The 17,831-nt window shown below is 38.2% G+C and overlaps 1 protein-coding gene across 8 annotated transcripts in view; it reads right to left on the reverse strand.

Annotated features, from left to right (window-relative positions):
• Positions 1-354: 354 nt before the first annotated feature.
• SIPA1L2 (signal induced proliferation associated 1 like 2) overlaps positions 355-17,831 on the reverse strand; it is a 277,958-nt gene continuing 260,481 nt past the window's right edge. For 4 of the 8 annotated variants that reach the window (XM_075064154.1, XM_075064151.1, XM_032790744.2 and 1 more), the window contains 4 exons: positions 9,454-9,507; positions 8,145-8,268; positions 3,040-3,121; positions 355-1,588 (listed from right to left, as the gene is read on the reverse strand). In XM_075064154.1, coding sequence (XP_074920255.1) covers positions 1,442-1,588; positions 3,040-3,121; positions 8,145-8,268; positions 9,454-9,507 — 407 coding nt within the window. In that variant the 3' untranslated portion in view covers positions 355-1,441. The remainder of the gene's footprint in view (positions 1,589-3,039; positions 3,122-8,144; positions 8,269-9,453; positions 9,508-17,831) is intronic. The other 4 variants (XM_075064156.1, XM_075064153.1, XM_075064155.1 and 1 more) reach the window with 3 other exon arrangements.

Here is a 17,831-nt window from a genome sequence, read left to right on the forward strand (position 1 = left end):
TTAAGGTAACTTTTCAAAATACTTGATGCCTTTTGAGTGATTTCTCTATATTTCTCCTTGGTATAGTGATAGCTTTTTTAGGTCAATACACATATAAGTAGCTGGATAGTTTTTGCTCCCTGAACAGAATAGATACCTGTCAGGTATAGATCAGATCACATCAAAAATGGCATCAGCTTCATGGCCTGATCCTGAGAAGTGAATGGAAGCTATGCATGCTTAGATTTTCTCAGGATCAGAACATAAATGTAAGATCACAGATCAACACATATGTGCACATGACATTCACAGTGGACTGAGCAGAAACCTAAACTATGGACAGTGGAACTGGATGTGTGCTGTATCATGAAAAACTGAAATTTTTTGAAGTTTATATTTTTAACGTTTATTAAAAAAGCAAAATGTATGTTCATCTCAAATGAAACAGTTAAAAATGTTAAAGCATACAAATAGTGTACTAGCAGCATCCAATCATTAGAATTTTCTAGAATTCCTCAGTACAGTCTCAGCAAGCTAAAAATATTACAGCTCGCAACCAACTGTCTTCACCATAGTGCAGATAAAACAAAAACTTTATAAAATTAACAACTGAAGGTTAAATAAGCTTAAATAAAGGTGTTAAATACAAGACACTTGATCAAAGCCTCTGTACAAATAAATGGATTTGACATTGTACAAGTGATTGGCTGGCTCACACCATACATGATTTTAATAGTTAAGCAGTATAACTGTTTTAGCTGAACATCAACTATACAAAATTATCTGAAGTTGGAGAGGGCTAACCCAGTGAGCCATTTACAAGGCATGTGTATCTTTAGAAAAATCAGAACATTGTTTATATTCAGGCACCATTTGTTCCTGCAAATAAATAATCTCTAATGTATCTGCATCCAAACTAGTGTTAAACACATCAGTGCTAACGTTTTATAAACACAGCTTTGTGACTATTCACTATACCTCCATTCTTATTGCTATGACAATGTGACTGTGGAAATAAACTACTGTACATACAAAAAATAGAGCACCTTTTAAACATTAAGGTATATGTCTGATTATTCTTTTTATCTTACAATACTGAAGCCCAAGTTACTGTAAATTGCTTTAAACATCTTCTCCAGAGGACCTGAAATACAGGAAATAAAACCCAAAACGTTCCTCTTCAGGCAACCCCAACCCAGAGCATCTTCTAAAAATGTCTAAAATGACACCAAGAATTTTACATTCATCTTCACACAAACAAATGTCTGCTATTCTCTGCTTTTTTCAAAGGAATACAAAGATAGATCCACATGGCCCTCAGTCTTGTTCAAGTGAATAGAGGTGGGCAGAGAATACAGCAGAAACATCTAAAATGGATTGTGAACACAATGAAATAATATTTCGCTAATTCAAAAATACAGCTGTTATGCAGTTCAAATAGTGCTTTCCAGGGGTTTAGACATTAGGATTTCTTGTCTATGGTATTGAAAAACCATTCTGTGAATTTTCTTAGTTGAGCAGCTGCTGTCTGAGACTCCTCCTGAAGTCTCATGTTATCTTGTCTCAAATGCTGGACCTCAGCTTGGAGAACAGCTTTGTCTTGTTTTTCCTGGTTAATAAAAAATAGAAGTTGAACAAAGTGAGTAGCCAGGATGACATTTTTGTGCTCCTATTTTTAAAACGAGTCACAGAGTTCTGTTTAACTTTAGCTCCCTAAATCCATTGTGACAGCTATTGAACTGTAAGCTGAATCCCCAAATTTGCTGCAATGTTGTACTTAAGAAGATCACATTGCAGGCTAAAAATAAAACTAAACGCAATTTCTGTATGAGAATTCTAGAACCCACTTCCTGTATAACACAGATTTGAGCACTAAAAAGTTATTCTACAGTTCAGATTAGACTCATCCCTAAAAGTAGGGACTTACAAATTGTGAAACCTCTCAAATCGGTTTTCCCAAAGAAAAGATTCAAGATCAGAGAATTAACAAGTGATACAGAAGAATTCAAGTCACAAGGATTTGATTTCACAAATACAAAGCTAATGCAAAATGTTTGGCTTCAATCATTTCCCTCTAATGGTTTATTTCATCACTAAAAGCAATATGTGGCCTGTTGCTTAACAGACATGGCAGCCAAGTTCCTGTTTCCAGCTCTGTCACTAACTCACTGTTTGATTCCAGTCATGCCACAAATCATTCTGTGCCTCAGTTTACTCATCTGCAAGTTGAATACCATACTCCTGGCATACAGTCTCATGGATTGTAAACAGCTGCACTCACTGCAGGTATGCCTCCTGGTGGCTAGGTCTGAGAATTGGCTTTCACCCCACATGGTGTCCCCATAATTGGTTGCTCATGACTTGGCGTGCTCCATCTTTTTGACTTGGCTCTCTAGCCAAGTCACTATATAGTCTCCCATTCCAGGGTATCAACTTCCCACCAGACAAGTTGTGTGGATACCATCTCAGACAGTCTTCTGTTTCACCTCTAGGTACTTCGCCTCTTCCCCATGGTGGGAAGAGGAACCTGGGCCTGCCCACAACTCTGGGTTCCAGCCCAGGGACCCTATGACTAAAAATGAAGGTCTGCTCAGTTTCTGTTTCTCTGAGCTCCTTCCTACCCCATGTCTCTATCTCCTGGCCTGTCTCTAGATCTACCACTAGAGTATTATCTGCTCTCCATGGCTACTTCACCCCTCTTGGCCTCTTGTCTGACTCCATAGTCCAGAGCAGGATCCCAGGCTCACTTTCCCCTTGGACTTCCACATTATTCATGACCAACTCGCTTTCCCTCTAGGGAGTGACGGCATGCTCCTTTCCTGCAGCCTCCTCCTGGCCTCATTTCCTGGCTTTATGATCCTATCCCAGCTTCTCCCACAGCAGCTCTTGATCTGAAGTTAGGTCTCCTCAATCTCCTCCAGGTGCACCATATAAGGTTAAATGCCCTCTTTTTGACCATATTACCCTGCTCTTTGAAACTCTTGGATGGAAGGTATATAAGTATAGTCATTTCTATTGGAGAGCAATGGAGACATTTAATCCTGATGAAGAGATTTTTACCTTTCGGAGGTCAGTTTGTAGTTGCCGGAGGATCACTTCTAGCTGGTTTACTTTTCCAGTCAGAGTAGATGGAGTGTGCTCCCTACAAAGTAAACAATAACTTCACTCTGGAGTTAGTTCAAAATACTTCCTTCCTTAATGTCAATAAAACATACTTTTATAGGGACACATCACAAAAAACAATTGACCCAGGGCCAATTGGGTATGTCAGCTGGAAAAAGCAACAATAGACTAGCTCAAGCACGAACCCACTACTGTGATGTTTGAAATACGTTGCTACATCTCACACTAATGAAGCAGAAATGAAAAATGACTTTAGAAAGGAAGTGCTTCAGATATTACTCTCACATGTATTCACAGTGTAAGTTAACTGTTCAACTAAATAATGCGAAGAGTGCATTTGTGAACAAGCTGCTTTCTGATAAGGAACATTAGTAACAAAGCAAATTGCAGCAGCAATGTTATAAACATTTAGGGTTATTTTAGTTCTCTTCTCTGGTCTGCAATTGTTCCATTTCAAGTAAAAAGATAAACCAGTGACTTAATGAAGACTAACATTTTGTCTTTAAAGGTCAAATGTACAGAATATAGCCAAAGGTTAATCAAATGCATGACTGAGAGAAAATGCAGAGAAGAGCTGTTGTCCTTTGTATGACAGTGAATGCTTTGGGAGACAGTTACATACATATTCACAGATTAAATTAGATGTAATGTGAATTATTTCATCTAGATGAGAGAAGCTGAAGAAATATACAAAGCTGAATCAGCTGCTTCATGCAGGTCAGCAAATTGGACAGGTTTGACAACACTGAACATGGAATGCCTGCATGCCTTTTTGCTATTCCTAATGCACACTAGCTGGAAGAGGTGATGAGTTTAAAGTCGTTGAGGAGAAACGTGCTTTGCCATGTAAGTAGATTAATTTGTCTAAAATTGGTATTAAGTAAAAATGACACCCTAATAAGCAAAAAAGACTAAAGTTGCCCCCCTTTCCCTTTTTCCCCCCACTCCTCAAGTTGAAAAGCAAAACAAATCAAAGATTTTAAACCAGATATATTCTATTGCTGAAGCCTCCTGTTTTTGAAACCCACAACTCCCTAGTAGAAAGGATAGAAGCCAGGTGGTAGTCTAGAGCTCCAAGCACTGGACTAGGTGTGAGGCACTAGGGTACTTTGTGGCCCTAAGAAAGTTACAATCTCTCTGCTTCGTCTGTAAGCAGGGGCTATAGGTTTGCCTGTACTTGTTCTCTGAAGACACACAGCTGCCGTCTTTTCGTGTACCAAGTTATCAGACAGGGAACTCCCATCATGCTGAAGACTTAAGCCCCTTGTTCCATCTGGGGCCACTGTATGCCACCCCTGCTGTGCAGAGTTACACAACACCCACTGATCAGTTCCGTCCAAATGAAAGGTAGAAATAAACAAAGCAAAAGTGTGTTTAAAGAGATGGGTGGGTGGATTGTAACAAAAGATTACAGAACTCAACTTTGAAGGGAGATAAGGTAGTGAGTGGTGATCTGAAGACCAGATTCTACCCTACCTTAGATACTAATTTCAGGCAGAAAATGTCACATGGCTACCCTGCAAGTCTCCTAGATGGAAACTGGCCAGGGGTTGGCTGCAAAAGCAGAAATCTCTCGGATGCAATGTAAAGACATATTCAGTCAAAGCTGCAGATCTGCAAAGGCATAGCAATGAAATGTGTAGAGAGCCATTTAGACATGGTACTCTTGGGAACAAGGGAGCCAATTGTATTTGCTATTAAAGAGGACACAGTAAGCTGCATAGCCTTTGAGCATTTTGTTTGAAGATGACTGAAGTCCCAGGGGTCATTCTCACACCGAGTTTTTAGAGAAGGACCTGTTAATATGGTAATGTAGATAAGGTAAAAGAACAGATTTTAGTGGAATTCTTTGGGAAGAAATTAGGAGGTGCTCATAAGCAAGTCTTTTATCTTTAAAGCAGGTTGTATACTGGGTTAGTAGGATCTGACATTCTTTGCTAGAAGGGGCTGGATTTCCTCTTGCTGAATTTGATAGAAGGAAAACTCTACACAATTTATTCAGAGAAATATTTTTTAACACCATTTGAGAATCCTTCAGGCTGATCTTTCAAGGTCGGCATTACCAGAGCACTGGTGACCCGGAGAGGCCTGATGCCTTTCCAGTTCCGTGAACCTTTCAAGGCTCAGAGGTCTCCAAAGAGATGCTTGTTGGAGGTGGTTGCCTTGTCTTCTCTAGAGAAGAGCACTTTTTTCTGGCCAAGATTAGAAGTGCTCTGCAGGCAGACACCTACCCCAGCTATTGCCCACCCAAAAGTCCTTAGGTGCAAAGCTCCTACTGCAGCAGAGTTTTGTAGCTGCAGACCTCCCAACTTCCTGGCTGTCCATGTGCTTTCCACAGTGTACATAAACTTGACAGGAAGGATGTGGATTGAGCAGAGACCCAGCCTCACTGAGGTGCACAAACTTCATTTACTCAGCATCAATGTTCAGCTGCTTTTGAGTGCTGAAACAGTACCGTACACAACTGCAGAAGAGGATTTACTTTAGTAATTGTCCTTATATCAGTATACCTCACAAGGCAACTACAATGCCTACTTGAGGCAGAGAGTATCGTGTGTGTGTGTGTGTGTGTGTGTGTGTACGCGCGCAAAATAAATAGTAAAAAATAAACAAAATAAATACAAATAATAATGTCACTTAATTGCTCAGAGCACCTTCTTCTAAGAGGAAGTGAATACTTCATAACTGGTGCTTCTCTTGCTAATGCTGAAGCAACTCCAGAGCTTTGGAGACAGAATGCTCCAGCCTGATGTGCTGATCTGTCTCCTGGCTTCAAAAAATTCAGAAGCATAATTGGTCTATAGGTATAGCAAAGGGGATCCAGCTTTAAGTTCTAATACAACCTCTCCTGACTGAAATCTCCAATCAACAAGGCTACCTAAATTCCTCTTCCACAAAGCCTGAGAGTCCTGCAGACCTGACCACCAGTGGTGCCTAAGTATTCCTAGTCCTGGAGGGACCCTGGCAGCCCCTGGGTTCCCATTAATTAGTCTCCAAAGGCAGTGGAGGTGCTGAATCACTTTCCTATGCATGAACAATCTTCCTAAAGCAGAACCAGAAGCTCCCCCTCAACCCATAATACTTTTTTTTTTAAATCATGGCTTGCCAGAGACTCTCTTCAGATGAAGCACAGGACCACATATGAGATATTTAAAAGCAGTATTATTTAATGACTTCTCTTTTTAAAAAGGGACATCAGACCCTGGCAAACTGTTATAGCCACTGATGTTCCTTAGGAAGTTCACTGAGTGCTGATGAGTTTTAAAAGTTTTCTGGAAACCAAGAAAAGGTGTCTGTTCACTGACAGGCCTGCAACATAGTATAAAACACTGCAACCTCCTTTCATATTGGAATCATTTTTTTTCTATTCTGTTTTATTTTGCCCTTGGTGATAATCAAAAACAGCAAACAGTAAGCTGAATACGTTCTGCTCATCTTGAAAGTCAGTAGTTTCAAAAGATGCTGAATAAAATTTCATATATATTCATTTGTATATTCATGCTGATAGACATTTCAAAGGATAAGAAGGACCTATGTGCTGGTCTAAGGAAAATGGGTGGCATTACCCATTTTATTAGAATGAAATACTAAAGAACAGGATTAGGTCTGTCCTATGCTGACAGCATTTTATCAATGAATCTAAAATTTTCCAGAGTACATCTCAAATTCATATAAATTACTTGAGCGTTGACATTGCATGGAAATGTTTGAAGAAGCAGGTATGTTCAGATTCATATTCTTCTATATGTCCGTTTACATACTTATCTTGTTTTCTAAGGCAACTATCACTGTGCTATCTATGTGCCATAAAACAGTTACAGATGGCACTGTGTGTTCCTTGAAGGGCCAATTTCTCACAGCCTCTTTAGTTCCTGCTGTGTATGAGTCCTTCTTGCCTTCTACTATTTCTCCTTCAGTATTCCAAATTGTTGCTTGGTTCTGGAAAGTTGCAATTACTCAGTAAAAGCCATTACAGAGGTAGACCTTGCATGTAAACCTGAACATGACCAAGACTGGGCTTCATCTGATCTCCTCTTGGTAATCAGGGAGCTACACACAGGATGACTTTGTAGCTGTGGAATCCAACCCTGGCTCCAGAATTGTAGTCCAGTATCTCTGCTTGTATTTTAAAACACTATGCCCAACACAACAAAAGGTGCCTGAAGTTAGGCACCTGAAGTCATTTGTAGGTATAAGTTGTAAGAAAAGTAAGCCCCTAATTTTCAAAAATGCTGGGCACTCAACCACTCCCATTAACTTCAAATGAGCAGTATTTTTGGTATGGTGTGTACAAAACACTTGGTATTTTGACTTTCTTGAAGAAGTTGATTAAAAAAAACACACCAAAAATAGCTCTGTCTGCCATTGCAGTTTATCTTTGATAATTCTTCAAGACTTCATAGCATTGCACAGAGAGATGTAGTTGTATTGGCAGGCCAAGAGGGTAGGAACAAATATTTGTCCAGTGATTCAATGAGCTAGCTCAGCATTGCATGCAAGTTTCCTCTGGATTTTTATCCCTCAGGGAAACGATTACACTAAACAATCTCATTATTTGGCTTGTCATGATCTACAGACTTGACAATTTACCATGGACAACCACAAGTCACAAGTTGAGGGGCTGCAAAAATTGTTCTTAATTTCCAGAAAACAGTAGGTAAACCAAAATAATTCCCTTCCATATTTTACCACTCTGACAGTTCTTCAAAGATATTGGCGTATAAAATATGGTAACTCTGAATCTCAGCTGAACTCCTAAACTTTTGGGAATGCCATAGTTGTAAAAGGTATTTTCTGCACTATTTACAGGGGAGTCTAAGTTTTAATATTATGATAATTTGGGCATTTTAACACCTTGTTCTTTGAATAAGTACCTCCGGTAGTTAGAATAAATTATTTTCTTGGCATGGAAAAGTAAAGAAAGTTAGGTTTTGTTAAGAACATCACATATTTCAGAAGTTATTCAGAACACGTAATACACCATATTAAGAGGAAGTGATTGTCATCTGCTTCATAATAAATGTGCTCTAAATCTTCTATACCCAGTAGCATCAATGAAATCTTTTCCATTTGTTGGTTCTTCATCCAAAGGTAACTCTTGAGCACCCTCCAAACCTGGAGCTTGCTGCATATCATTCAGAGTGCAAAAAGATGCCACTCTCTGATCTGTAATGGCAAAAACAAAGCTAATGTAAAGCTATTTCTAAAGAAGATTTCATATACAAAATAAAAAAAATCAAAGGCTGATGTACAATTAATTATTTGGACCTGGTTAGAGCCTGGGAAGTAAAATAATAATAATAATATATGGAGATATACCCTATCTCATAGAGCTGGGAGGGACCCTGAAAGGTCATTGAGTTCAGCCCCCTGCCTTCACTAGCAGGACCAAGCACTGATTTTGTCCCAGATCCCTAAGTGGCCCCCTCAAGGACTGAACTCATGATCCTGGGGTTAGCAGGCCAATGCTCAAACCACTGAGCTATCCCTCCCCCCTAACATGACTGCTTTGAGAACAATCAGCAGATATACAATTTGTTCCAGTTAGTTGCTGTTTCCAACATCTGTGTCAACATCTGGTTTGCAAGTATCAGCAGAGTGATAGATTTGTTTTGACTAGTTAATGCTAATTTGAACAGTAAATTGGTCTCACTGAAATCCACAGAAGACCTGAGAAACAGGGGCCATGACCAGTGACAATAACAATTCATGGAAAACGTTTGCATTTTCCATAGGCTCTAAAGCATCAAATTCCACAGAAATTTGCACAGTTCCATTTTTATTATTCTGATATCTCAAACACATTGCGTAAGCTGCTGGTTATCTATATACTTGACGACCAGGATACAAGTGCTATTATTATGCGCTTACTTTGTCATATTTAAATATAAAAAGTAGCTTTTATTTGGTAAAAGCACCTTCCAGTACCAATAATACCACACTAGGGCCACCAGCATACATGCTCAATGTGCTTGGAACTTGGCCTGTCTCCCAGTGACCAATATCATTATCAGTGGACATTCAGTGTAGCTGCCAAAATGTACCACACATCATCATTTATGAAAAATATGCCACGCAGAACATCACTGCACATAATAAAAGTAAATGATTCATCATGATTTAAATTGTTTGCTATGGAAAATCCATATTCTGTGGAGATTGATTTAACTGATTTCCATATAAATTCCATGCCTGCAACTTTCCATTGACTCTGGCCATGACATGCCTTCCCCTCTCCCTCTCCTCCCCCCCAGGCCCAAAGCTTGCATTACCATGCAAACATGCAAACACTTGAAACAGAAAGGAAGGTTTACTAAAGATAAAAGCCAACAATCAACCCCAAACCATCACCTAGAAACGATGTATGATGACAGACCGGCCCAAGATCTTCATCAGAGTCAAAACCTGGAATAAGATTTAGAATGTTCCTATAAACAAGAGAGTACATCCAACTATCTCTCTGCTAAAGCAGCTGTGGTCCTTGCGCAAGATTCACATAATGGAATACTGTCAATGCGGTTCAGACTGCCTCTTATTGTGAGACGCCCTTAAGCCTGTCAAAACCAATTTTTATGTAATGCCAACCAACATGATTGAAATTACACATTTCATGCTCAGCGGCCCTAATATAATGCACAGTATTATGATACATAGCATACAAAAGTCAAGTGGTAAATACATGGCAAATTGTTTTAAGTAAGATTTTTTTTAGTGATTTGTTTTAAAAGTGCTACCAAGATATTAAACCAAAAACAAAACCAGAGAATCACAGCAATTAGAAGCTTTTATTAAGTGATTACAAAATGAACACTTTTCGAGCTCACTGTAAAGACTGAAAAGTCATTTCCAGCTATAACACTACTTTGATACAAATTTGCACTTTTATATCAGATTTCAAGACCAACTTTATACAGCAGTAGTTTCCCAAGTTTTATCCTTATTTGCAATTTGTCATATGTCTTGGTAGTTTTTAGATCACGAGTTTTCCACACACATCTAAACTGAGAAAAGAGAAGAATTTCACACACCATTGCTATCACAGTGACACAACTCACACTATGGAAGCAATATAGTTTAATTAAATTACGCATCAGGGAAAGGTTAAACTTAGTCAAATTAGGTGCCACAGAAAAGACCGTGCAAACAATTATGTTCACAAAAGAAATGGGGCAGAAGTAAATTTAGGATTCACGTCTAATTACCCATTTCACTTGTTCTTTTCTTTCCTTGCCTAAACTTTGATTACAGAGACAAGGGGGTACGGTAATCTCTTTTATTGGACCAACTTCTGTTGGTGAAAGAGAAAAGCATTCGAGCTTACACAGAGCTCTTCTTCAAGTCTTTGACTGACATTTGATGATGGAGGACAGAAAAGCAGTGGCAAATCTTACACTGTTCCTAGCTTTCCTACATGATGAGTTAGTTAACGTTCAGTAATGTACAAAACATGGGTATTTTGTGTCACTGAAGTCTATTTCAATATAATTTACCCTGCGTTTTTCCTCACAATACTGACTAAGCATTTCTAAGAAGAATGGCTGCTTGTCTAGTCTACTGAGCTTAAGACATTTTCTGTTAAGTTTAAAAAAAAAAAAAAAGACTGTAGTTCTGGACCTACTAGGGGTATCTGAATCAAACCACCACCTTTCCTTTAGTGAGGAAGTATTATAAAGGATGTTCATAACAGTCACTGAAAGCACACTATGAAGTTTTAAAATAAAATATTTCACCCAGTTTTTAAAAATTTCCATTGATTCATAGATTCCAAGGCCAGAAGGGACCATTGTGTTCAGCTAGTCTGACCTTCTGTATAACACTGGCTATTGAACTTCCCCAAAATATTTACTACAGCAGATCTTTTAGAAAAACATCCAATTTTGGTTTAAAATTTTCCAGTAATGGAGAATCCACTGTGGTCTTTGGTAAATTGTTCCCATGGTGAACCAACCTCACAGTTAAAAACATATGCCTTATTTCCACCCTGAATTCGTCTACCTTCAACTTCCTGCTACTGGACCCTGTTATACCTTTACTGCTAGATTGAAGCTCATGTAGGTACTGATAAATGTAATTAAGTCACCCCTTTAGTTTAACAAAGAGAAGGAAATACACTGAGCTTACTGAGTATCATGAAAAGGCATGTTTTCTAATCCTTTAATGATTCTCATAGCTCCTCTCTGAACTTTATCCAATTTAGCAACATCCTTCTTGAATTTACCTGAAAACTTTAATTTTAGTCAGCAAAAACTATAAATAGATTATATTACCTTAAATGTGCATTGACTATAACTTGTATATTTATAACTTTTTATTCCTTGCAAAAATTCTACTAAATTTCAAATGTTGTATTTGTATGAAATGTAAATTTTATATTTGGAGCTTTTTATTACTGCACTTCTGCTAGTTTCTAAACAGAACTTTACTACATTCAATTACTTGTGAAATGTTGAACAGTAATCCACCACTCACAGGCTGGGCAACAATGTCATTAAATAGGTGTTAGAGACCATTAGGCTCCCACACTGTATGCTAAAGAAGTGATTTTGTGAGCTGTTACTGCAAAAACAACCACCTAATTTAAGCTGCTCATGTTGAAATCAAAGTTTACTCCCTCAGTAACAAAGTTAATATAACAACAAACATAGATAACAGCTAGGACATCACCACCAAGTTCTCTTATTTTACCTCCCCAGAACAATGCATAAGACAGTTCTGTCATAAGAAATAAGGAAATGGAATATTGCAAAGTGAATGGTTACATAGAAAGATTCTTATTCAGCTGCATGTCTAATTTTTTATTTTCAGTAATTATTTCTAGTCCCACTGAATGTGTCCACGAGTATGCTCTCGAGTTTAATAATTGTTTCACCAATTTAACAGGGCAATTTTTAAAAGGTGAACTGAAATGAGAGTTAAAACTGTGCTTTGGAAGGCACAATTTGACCAAAAGTTTTTTGTTCTTGACTATGCCTAACAGAATTTTACAGAAAATATAAAGTATTAACTCCTTGGGTGTGACTCTCCATTCACTGGCACCAGTGGAAATCAAAAGACCTCCACTGATACCAATGGAGTTAAATTGACACAAGAGAAGAATCTAGTCTTTTCTCTATGGGTATGGCTACACTTGGAGATGTGCAGCACTGGGAGTTACAGCTATGTTCGTATAGCTGTGTAGGGACAGTGCTGCAGTGTGGCCACATTTGCAGCGCTGTTGGGAGTGGGTGCATTGTGCGCAGCTATCCCAGCGTTCAAGTGGCTGCAACAGCTTTTCAAAACAGGGGGGTGGGGTGGAGTGTGACAGAGAGCCTGGGGGAGACAGAGAGAGTGGATTTTTGGAGCTGACACTGTTTTCAGCTCCCTGCCTTGCAAGTTCTAAGGACTGGAAGATACACAGCACCTACCTTCAATCATTTTAAAAGTTTCGACCCTTCCCCCATCTCTCTCTTATTCACTAAATGCAAATTATGCACTCCTAAATAGCCTTCAGACCACATAAGCAGCTGCTCAACACAGACTCCCCCCTCGCCTCTAGCAAACAGCTGTGAACATTCCAAAGCAATTCCCCTGCCTCCGCTCGCTCACTGGAGCAAAGAGCAGCTGTGTTTGTTTTTTAGATAAGTAGGTCCGGGGAGCTCGTAGTTCAGCCATTCTTCCGGTTTGTTGTGGACAGGAATTCTGGGATACTTCCTAATACCCTGGAGGCCAATAAAAGCGCTTTTGGTAGCCACACTTGATGAGCAGCACTGCATCACCAGCGCTGCAATCGTTACACCCCAAGCAGACCAGGTGTACAGCCAACGCTGCAGCCAGGGAGTTGCAGCGCTGGCTGTGCCTTGCAAGTGTGGACACAGAGTAAGTTGCAGCGCTGTAACCCCATCACCAGCGCTGCAACTCTCCAGTGTAGCCATACCCTATGACTGCAACACTTATGCTACCAAAACCTGCAAGGACAACTCCTACTGACATTAATAGAAGCTCTGTGTGAATATCCTATCCTCTTGACTGATATATCTTTTCTTTTTCTAATTTTGGTTTGGTATGTCATTTTCGAAGCCAATTACCTGAAAAGATATATGGGCACTTACATCAAAATTTTAAGCAAAAATTGCCGACTCCAGATAGACAAAAATGATGACACTGGGCCAAAATGTGCAACCCATCCAACTCAGTGGATGTTAATGGGACTGCATAGTTGTAAAAGAGCAGAATTTGGACCAGAACTGCATTTGTTCAGCAGTATCGCAGATCTGGGGGGGAAGAGGAGGAGGAAGGAGGGAGAGAAGGAATCCAAATAGTTGAAGTTAGGTAACATACAGCATAATAGAAGAAGGCTAAAAATAAAATGGTGCATTAAGTGGGCCTCTCATTGCTAAACTCCCATCTCAAGGTCAAATTCTGTCCCCAGACATGCACACAAACTTCCACTGAAGTCAACAGGAGTTACACATGCATATCAGAGGACAGAGCTTTTCCTAAATGTTTTTGAACTTTATTTTTCTAAACACTTAAGTATCTAATCAAATTAGCTAGTTTATCTTTTATGCTGAATGCTTTTTTTCCCCCTAATCACAATATGTTTAGCATAAATTTGATTAAACTATGAAGATTTAAAATGAACATGTTAAAACAATATTAATTATAGTAGCACAGATGGTGCCACAAAGATAGAATGGCATTAAGAAATGGTGCATCCTAACTGGCATAAGTAACTTAGAACCATGAAAATACCTGGTATACACCAGTGGTTGAAATTACTTTTGTTTATATAACCAAATCATAAACAGTACATAAAGAGACTCTGTCAGGTTGTTTAAGCTCCAAAATATTATTTAAAAAACAGATAACACCCATTTTTAAACTGAAACCACCAACCAACGGTGACACAAATACTGCTGGGTCTGTACCTAAGAGTCAACATTTATGTTTATGTCCCACCCCACTCTTCTAGAATGAAAAGCAGTTGTGGGAATCTTGGAGAGTTTTCTGTTTTTCTCCTTCACTATATTCAGTTATTTGATTTTCCGGAGTAGCCATCACTATTAATATAAAGTAAGTACTCAAAAAGTACACTGCTCTGCCCCAAACTCAAAACTATGAGGATTTTAGAGAGGTGTAATAAAACAATTAAAGGAATATGAATCAAATTTTCTAAAGGTTGTCTCTTTTCCTGCTTATTCTCTCACATTTCTTCATCCTCTTTTCTCTCCATTCATTCACCATTTTAATCTATCAATCTAAATACAATTCTCTTTTCTCAGTTCTGTTTATTGTTTTCTTTCTAGCCTATACTCTTCTTTCTTTAGTGTCTTGCCCAGTAGCATCCAATTCTCTGTTGTTCAGTTCCTCTCTCCTCTTCCATGTTACATTTTCTCTTTACTCGTTCTTCTCTTATCTTGTTATCTGTCCCCTTTTCCCTCTGTAGTCTCATCTGTCAGCTTTGCTCTCAACTGTATTCCATTAGCTCTTCAAGTTTCTTCCCATATTATACGCAGAGAATACACGCTTGTTGCATTGCCATAAATTTGGAATGTGATTGAGTACAAGTGGTGAAACCACAAGTGAGTTAATTATAGGCACTGCAGTCTATAAACAATGGTCAACACATCATAGTAATGTAACTAAGTATTGAGGAAACAGATTAAAATTTTAGAAGTGTCTTGGCCAAGGACACAACAAGAATCAATGTTTGAGCTGAGCTGCACACATGCTGACTGCTCTGGAAAGGAGTGAAAACTGCAAGCAGCTGCCAGGCAGACAGGAGGGAGCCTTGGGTGTTCTAGCAGCATCAGTTGCAGACTTTCTAACCCCAACTTCTCCCCAGCCATGAATAGGTTCAAAAAAGCAAGGAACTGTTCCTGTTGATTTCATCAGTTGCAAAGGCCCTCTCCAAGTGACCATGTGGGAACTGTGAACTCCACAAGAATGTCAGGAAATACTAGCGGTAAACTTTCAACTCTAGAAATTGATTTCCATTTTCAAGGCTCTGTCTGCATCAAGAAGTGCAGAAAACTCTCTCTCTCTCTCTTTTTTTTTTTTTTTTTTTTTAAAGACAACTAAGTTTTGCTTTGATATTTAAAATAGTCCCAAATCATGGACCCCTAAAGCCATCTCTGAAGAGAAAATTGGACCATGAGATTGAGCTACAGGAAAAAAGGGAAGTTGGCCAGGCTCCCTGTCGTCAAGATCCTAGTTAGTGTGAGGCTTCATCATCCACCTGTGCACAAAGTTCTTGTCTAGCAAGGGGTGGTTGCAGTGGGATCCTCAAAAAGTGACTTATGAAGGAGACCAGCAGCATCAGGATCCTGATGAAGAGTCTGACCTGCTGGAAGCACTGGTACCTGGATCTCTAAGATCCTGTAGCGTTCTATTCATAGGGGCTTTTATCAAGCAAGGATCACAGCAATATCTAAAAAAAAATCTCAGTATCAATTTTTAAAAATATATTTTCCAACATTAGCTTAGACCAAAATCTTTGCAGGAGCAAAATGAACTGAAAGAATAACTAATGATGAGTTAACTAGGGGGAAAAAGCTAATTGTTCATTTAGCTTTAAATTACAAAAGAAGGCCTTTGTAGCATCTAACAGTGAATTTCAAGTTCTAGCTGTGATGGCAATAAAAGGCTTTGTCGACATATTCATTCTTAATCACATCACTCCCAGGCTTAAAATCACTCATCTGTTCCACACTGTTCCATCTTGGATGAGAGCTGGGTTTAAAACACAGAAGAATGATGGTAATAGCTCAAAATGTGTATTTATGAATAAGCATAAATTTTATGGGTTGTCAATAGATACAATAGAGAGATCCAAGAAAGAAATGACCTTTGAATCATGCCGCCAGCTATGGAGAGGAAGAGATACAGAGAAACTGCCTTGTATGAAAAAAGAAAACTAAAATAAAATTCCCTTCTCAATAGCGGTAAATTGCATAAATGTTAGGAGACTTGGCAGATCAGAATTGGAGACTAATTTAACTTTAATTTCTTAAATCTTCAGTAGCAAACAACCCCATTAACAATGGCTTAGTCTTCATTAACTCAATCACTTTTCTTTAAAGACAAACATATCTCAAAAGTTTTGATCACATTCTCATCCACCAAAATAAAAAGGTCTCAGAGGTTTTAATCCCCACACAACTAAGGAAATGATTGTGGCATCTCAACTTCTGTGCCGGTATAGACCTTTCCTTTTTAAAACATTCTTAAAGAAGAATGCTGAAATAGCCATTTGGCTTCAATTCCGAACTTCTAGAAATGTTCAGTTTCGAACACCGTGACCCTGCATAGCAAAACTCCATTGACATTTTTATCATCAATTTGCATAATCTCTAGGATCATCATTTCTCTATTCATCACATTCATAGAGTCCAGAACACTAGCTCCCACCTACTCTTAATACCAAGTCTTGAAGTCATTCCTCAATTACGAAGGACAACTTCAGCATACACAGGAAAATAGCATCTGCTTCCTCCAATTCAAACCCAACTATTTTAAGAACTCTTATTTTTTTTTTTTTTTAAATAATGGACTCCCTCCAAATGAACTTTTCATGGTATGCTAGTCTGTTTAGCATATTTTGATTTTGGCTTTCTGGTTGTGAGACTGAGGATGCAGAAAGTTGACCAAATCTTTTAGAAAGCCCATTTCCACTTAGGAGGTCCATATCATAGCATAAAATCAAAAAATTAGTTATAATGTTTTATAGGTTATATAGCACATGCATAGACCTTTCCACCATCTGCATGAATGTACCCACTAACAGAAAACATAGAAACACTTACTACAGTATTCTTTATGGGAATCTGCATTACAACTCACATTTTTCAAATAATTAACAAAGTAATCAATGAGACAATCTGTATTATGTGACTCACTGCAGTACAAAATGAATAAATTAAAATATCTGAAATATATGCAACTAAAAACAAGTCAGTCAATAGCTTCTCCTATTTGAGCAGAACAAATAAGAAAAAATATGACTGTGCAACTATAGAGAATAAGCCTTAAATTATAAGAATCTAGAAGTTGCTGCTCAAATTGATTAATTGCAGAATAAAACACTATGCCATTGTTCTGAGCTGAAGGTTTAAGGAGACTAGAAAAATGAAATAAAAAAGTTTCTAAAAGACCTTTAAAATATCTGAGTTTCAGAAAATATGAGTACAGAACAAGTACTTTCAGTCAGCTGAACTGATAAGAGTTGTTGAATATCAAAATGTTTTTTATGCAGCAGTAAGAACTGCTTTAGCATGAACACAGTTACATCACTCCAACTCTTCTTCGTACTGATAAGTCTTTATTGTACAGTTGCTGCATTAGGATATTGGTAACAAAAAAATATACACATATCTTCCCCACAAGCAACCAAGTGTGTAAATACAATGGGAATCCTTTTCAGAGTATCTTTCAATTTTATAATACTTCCTACCAGTTAGGAAAAATTTATCTGAGAAGGGCTGAGCAGAGATGAAGGAACTCAAAGTTAATCAGAATAAAAAGCAAGATAGTGTTTTAGAATGATGATCATCATTGTGATACATTTTCTATTCATTCAGAATAGTACTACAATAGTTGTGAATGCCTGTAACTAAAGAGTAAAGCAACAAAATCTTTCTACTTAAGATTGTTGAACTCTAGGACAGTACAGAGAAAGACCTGACCAAACCTTTAAATATGCATGTCTACTATTCTGTTTAGTTTTAAACTAAGCATCTATAGGTTTGATA

Source organism: Chelonoidis abingdonii, chromosome 3, assembly GCF_003597395.2.
Source record: "Chelonoidis abingdonii isolate Lonesome George chromosome 3, CheloAbing_2.0, whole genome shotgun sequence".
Taxonomy (NCBI): domain Eukaryota; kingdom Metazoa; phylum Chordata; order Testudines; family Testudinidae; genus Chelonoidis; species Chelonoidis abingdonii.